This window comes from Sinocyclocheilus grahami, unplaced genomic scaffold (genome assembly GCF_001515645.1).
Source record: "Sinocyclocheilus grahami isolate Dianchi unplaced genomic scaffold, SAMN03320097.WGS_v1.1 scaffold442.1, whole genome shotgun sequence".
Classification (NCBI taxonomy): domain Eukaryota; kingdom Metazoa; phylum Chordata; class Actinopteri; order Cypriniformes; family Cyprinidae; genus Sinocyclocheilus; species Sinocyclocheilus grahami.
The window spans coordinates 291,474-297,473 of NW_015505621.1; the positions used below are offsets into that span (position 1 = coordinate 291,474).

The window sequence follows — 6,000 nt, forward strand, 5'->3', positions numbered from 1 at the left end:
TTGAATAGAGACTTATACAGTCCCACACTTTTAAAATTTTTCTTCTGGGAAAAATAACCTAGCAGTTCTTCCTCTCTTGTCTGTATGCAGGAACTCGAAGAGAACTTGCGTGAAACACAGGCAACAGCACAGCGTATGGAAACACACCTGGAACAGAAGAAAAAGCTTTATGAAGACAAGATCAAGGTCAGGCCACACACACACACACACACACACACACACACTTCTGCTTGTGACAAATGTCAGTGATGTTCAACAGAGCGGTTATCGTTTGGTTCACACAGTGACAGGACCGATACACTTTAGTGCTCGTTATTAATTTTATAGCTACTGAATAAAAGATCCTGACTTTGTGTTTATCTTTGGATTTAGATGAAACCTTTAAAGGCCTCATTTTGAAGGTACTTTCTGTTCGTTTGTCTGGTGTAATAACCCAGTGCTTGTGTTTTGTAGGTTTTAGAGACTCAAATGAAGGCTGATTTGGCTGAAAAGGAACTGCTGGAGTCCAAGCAGAACACGTATGAGGAGGAATCTCGCGAGCGGGGAAAAATGATCAGCGACCAGACAGCGGTAACATGTTATTTTGCTTTTTCTGAGAGAGAGACTATAATTTTTCATTGGGAAAAATTACATAGTGTGACCCTATTAATTAACACTGATCTTTGTGCTGTTGTGCAAGACAATAAATTCAATTTATTTATTTTTTTTGCATCATGGCATGTTTTTAAATTTCTCATTACTGTAAAAAAATCTGCTGTGAATATGTTGATTTAAATAAAAAATTCTATGGCAATAATTGTTTTACTGTAGTGCAATGAAAATACTGTATTGACAGTATTAAGAATAATCAAAGATAATTACAAAAAACGTGCTTTGACAATACCAACTAAAATTTCATTTTCCTCTGTACCAATTTCACTACCATATCAAAAACTGTTGGACCTATTTAAATATTTTGTTTAGTATTAAAAAAAAAAGATTAAGTTAAATGAGTTAATTAATTCTACTAATAATTATAAGCAAATAATACAATATGGACTAACCCAACTTTTGGGTTAAAAATTTAATGTAAAAATTTAACCCAATGGCTGGGTTAGTCCATATTTGACCCGAAGTTGGGTTGAAACAACCCAGCAATTTTTAGAGTGTATATATATGTGTGTGTGTATATTAATAATTGTATTATTTACTTTTATTTTAAGTAAGATTTTTTGTTACGTTTTAGTTAACTATAATAACCCTACTGGTACTGTAGGAAGGATAGTATTGATACTTTTGTAAAATGTAGTACTAAAGCACCAGTGCTTTTGACAAGACTATACTGTACTTGGTTGATTATACTGATTCACCAGCATGACCAGCACTAACCAGCTGGCCTCGTAAAGAAATTCAAGCTGTTCTGTTCATTATTGAACTAAGGTTCTGCTTTGAATTATAATGTCTAATTTACTCATCAGTGACTCTGCTTCATGTAGACGATCAATGCCATGGAGTCAAAGATGAGCAATCTGGAGCAGAGGATCACTGAGCTGTCCGAGGCCAACAAACTGGCAGCCAACAGCAGCATTTACACGCAGAAAAACATGTGAGTTTACATCCATGAACACAGGAGTCATGGAGTCAGCTGATTCAGTGATGGATGGAAATCAATTACAGTTGCTAACCATAAACAGTCTACAGTTAGACTAACACATTATATTACTTGACTGAAGAGCTGTTTGTTTGGATTATTTTTAGTAACACATTTAATTATTAATCGAATTTTAGTCTTTTATCATATTGCGTGCAGTTGCCTGTTGTTGTTATGTAAAAGCAATTAGTCGTTCTGCTTCATACTGTGCTGCATATTGTCGTAAAATACACAGTTTGTATTGGATATGGTATTCTTTGCAAATACATTTTTTGCATTAAAGTATATACCAGTCACTTAAAATAATGTTGAAGTGCTAAAATGACTAGAACTGAAATAAAAATAAATTAAAGCTAAATAGAAATATGTATATTTTAAAAATACCGAAGCACACAACAAAATTACTAAAACTTGAACTAAAATGAAAACTGAAAATAAAAAAGTACATTGCTGCTAAACAAAAATAAGAAGAAACAAAACTATTTAAATAAACTATAATCATATATATATAATATTGTGAGGGGAATTCTGGGAATGTCCTTTTATTGTTTTTTACTATACATTTTATCTTAATTTATAGTGTATAACTAAAGTAAAAACAATTTTTTTCTATAAAAATAAAATATTATAAAATACAAAATCTGTATACGTCTGTATATGTCTTGTTACAGTGACTTTACTGTAGTACCACCGTAGTACTTTTTTTGCAAGAGTCTTGTGGCTTATTGCTTTTGCTTCCATGTAATATTAGTATTAAGACAGTATTTTCACAGCCAGTTTCATGCGGTTCACATGAATGAACTGTGGACATTTGGATATGAAATGTGTTTGAATGTAAAGGTTAATTTCAGGCTAATGTGCCATAATAGCAGATTTTCAGGGTTAAGCACAAAGTTAATGAACAATGACCTGGTGTATTTGCATTATACACCAGTATACGTTGTGGTTTAGATGCTGCTGTGCTAATGATGTTCCCACTTGACTAGCTTAACCAGCATGGTTATTCAGCTCTACAAGGTTGTAGAAACAGGTTTTTGACTGATTGACTAGCTTTATAATTTTCAGCAGGGTTTTTCTCCAAAAACTCTTCAAATCATGTTTGCAATCTTTAGGAAAGCCCAAGAGGAGATGATCTCTGAACTCAGGCAGCAGAAGTTTTATCTGGAATCTCAGGCAGGAAAACTGGAGGCCCAGAATGCAAAGCTGGAGGAACATCTGGAGAAACTGACACAACAAGAGCAGACTAACAAGAGCAGAGTGCTGGAACTGGAGGCTAGACTGCGAGAGGTGAGTGACGACCAAGACCATCGTATGACGATGACGATGAGACAGTTTGATGAACTTGAGGAGAGTTCTCCAAAACAAACAAAAAAATCGGAAGAAATGTATAAGTTGAAAGCAGTTGCGCAGCTGCTTGTTTTTGTGAAAACAGTGATACATTTTTTTCAGGTTTCTTTGTTGAATAGAAAGTTCAAAAAACAGCATTTATTTGGAATTTTCTGATTTTTAACATTAAAAATGTCTTTATTTATTTTTGATCAATTTAATGCATCCTTGCTGAATAAAAGAACTAATTTCTTTCAGATAACAACAAAAATCGAACTGACCCCAAACTTTTGAACATTTCTTTTTTTAAATAATTTTTCAGTTAATTTAAATAGCCCAGCAGGGTGACAAATATTCCATGTGGTCTCTTAATTAATATGAGCCTGTGATTAATGTGATTATTATGAGCTCTAATCTGCTAAATATGACTGTAAGGCAAACATTAACATCATGAATTTTTGTAAAGCTGCTTTGAAACTGTTTGTATTTTGTAAAATGCTATACAGATACAATTGATGCACTCGGGGAGAATTCTGAATCATGTTTCACCCCAAAATCAACAGAAATAAATAAATTAGATTTTGCATAAACACAATGAAGTCTAAAACTATTAGAAAACTATATGTATATACATATATTATATATATTACTTTTTTTCTTGCATCATGGCATTATTTTCAATTTCTCATCACTGTAAAATATAATTTGTTGATTTAAGTAAAAAAAAATCATTGTAATATGGCAACAGTTGTTTTACTGTGATGCAATAAAAAGACTGTATTTTCATTAATGAGAGTAATCAAAGATAATAGGAATTATAAAAAAGTTAAATATTCCGAATATTACAATAATGACAATTTTGAGGAAATTTCTGCCTAAAAGAAAAGTTCACCCAAAAAATAAAAATTTGCTGATAATTTACTCACCTTCAGGCCATCGAAGATTTAGATGAGTTTGTTTCTTCATTGGAACAGTTTTGGAGAAATTTGTCACATAAGCCGCTTTTCCACCGAAATTACCTGGCACAGTTTGTCCCAGGAACTTTTTTCCCTGTTGTCGTCTGCATTTCCATCACGGTCTAAAGTCTGCGCACGTTTCTCAATTCCAAGTACGCAAAGTTCTGCAAATGGAACAGCAGTGTACTTGATAACATCAGTCAGCTCTCCTTGGCTACTGCAATTTTCCTCACTGTATTTACAATAAGACGAAATATGATATCAAACACCACTGCCTCTTTTCGTTTTCATTTAAACATATTGTAGCGAATCAGCTCATGGGGAAATATGAATAATTAATCATAACTAGTTATAATTAATTATAAATATTTAGATCCGCTGTAGATATTTACTTGACCTCTCAGGGTCAACTGTCTGTCAATTCTAAGAACGTTAATTTCCTGGTTAAGGGAAATAACTTTCTTACTGTACAAACTGAGTGCCCGCTGATCGCCTGGAGCTCACGTCTCCGAAATCGGCGACGCACATTTTCAAATAGGTGATGTCTTTATAAATAAACCGCAGATTTGAGTTTAAACAACTACATTCTTGCCTGGAAAACTTTTAAAACTACATTTCATGACACAATAACAGTAATATTAAAAAAAAATAATGCGAATAATTCAGAATGCTGCGTGAACTCAACCAATCAGCATGTTCAGCACCCAAGTCCCGCCCACGAAAGTTCTGGACCTTTGAAAAAGTACTACCTCGCGAGCAGAGACTTTCTGAGGGGCAAATTTTTACCCGGAACTTTATTTAGATCCTGTTTCCTGTGGTGGAAACACACCGAGTACCGGCCCAAAGTACCTAGTTCCTGGGGAAAGTTCCTGCGGCGGAAACGGGCTTATACTCACCAATGGATCCTCTGCAGTGAATGGGTGCCGTCAGAATGAGAGTCCAAACAGCTGATAAAAACATCACAATAATCCACAAGTAATCCACACCACTCCAGTCCAGCAACTGACCTATCGGAAAGCCCCTCCCCTCAAACACAGATGAGCCAATGCCAGTCGAGTTTCAGTTGCATGGGAAGCGGAACTCGGACATCTTTAGGTTTTAGCACCATAGAGAAACATTGGAAGATTCGAAGCTCGCATCGGTTTGATGGTGTTTATGCTTTGAAAATGGAAAACCGATGTGCCTGGGGTACTTGAAACACTGATTCCAGGTATCCTGAGATGATAGGCAATAGAATTTATGAACCTAAACCTGAACCTAATCCCAACGAAGATGAGAACGTTCATTTTCTGATTGTCATACTCTCATTAAGTTACAATTTTCATCTGCTCAAGCAGAACATTAATGTCATCTTGTGCTTCAGCAAGCTATCTCTGGCTAAAACTTACATTAAAGTTAGTGCATCCATGCTAACGTACAAACCTAAATAGCGAACTGTTCTCACGTCATGTACGGTGTAAAGTCAAGTCAAAAACGCTTAAACGAAGGTCTACATTTCAGTGCCTCTCCATATTAAAGGGGTCCTATTATGCTCTTTTACAAAGTCTTGATTTTGTTTTGGGGGTGTACTAGAACATGCTCTCATGCTTGGTGACACATAATTTACATTACTGAAAAACCTTTCTCCCCAGGCTGGCACAAACGGCTCGATTAGTTCCGGCTTTGATGAAGGTCCGCCTTCCGAAAAACAAAATGTGTTGTGATTGGTTAGCTGTCCCAGTGCGTTGTGATTGGTGAACAGCTTAGACGGTGTTTCAGTACTGCCACGCCCCTTGCTCCGTCTTTCAACAAAAGCTTTTGGCAAATCCGGCGTAATAGCCGCAGAAATGTAGTTTCATTACAATGAAACTAAATATTATATCAAACATTGCCTCTTTTTATTTTCATTTTAACATATTAATAGATTATTAAGACCAAACATTACCTGTTAGATTTACCCAAAACAAATTATATCTCGTGTTTTACCACTACAGAGACATCAGAGCCAGCGGCAAATGTCAAAAGGACTAGCCGAGGTTAGGCTGCTCTCATCAGGAAACATGAGCACTGAGTGCCCGCTGATCGCCTGGAGCTCACGTCTCCGAAATC

The 6,000-nt window shown here is 35.5% G+C and overlaps 1 protein-coding gene across 1 annotated transcript in view; it reads left to right on the top strand.

The window, feature by feature from the left end:
• Positions 1–6,000, top strand: part of LOC107552141 (citron Rho-interacting kinase-like) — a 97,589-nt gene that overhangs the window by 35,289 nt on the left and 56,300 nt on the right. Inside the window, exons 12-15 of the mRNA XM_016233971.1 lie at positions 91–186; positions 454–570; positions 1,476–1,585; positions 2,743–2,917. Coding sequence (XP_016089457.1) covers positions 91–186; positions 454–570; positions 1,476–1,585; positions 2,743–2,917 — 498 coding nt within the window. The remainder of the gene's footprint in view (positions 1–90; positions 187–453; positions 571–1,475; positions 1,586–2,742; positions 2,918–6,000) is intronic.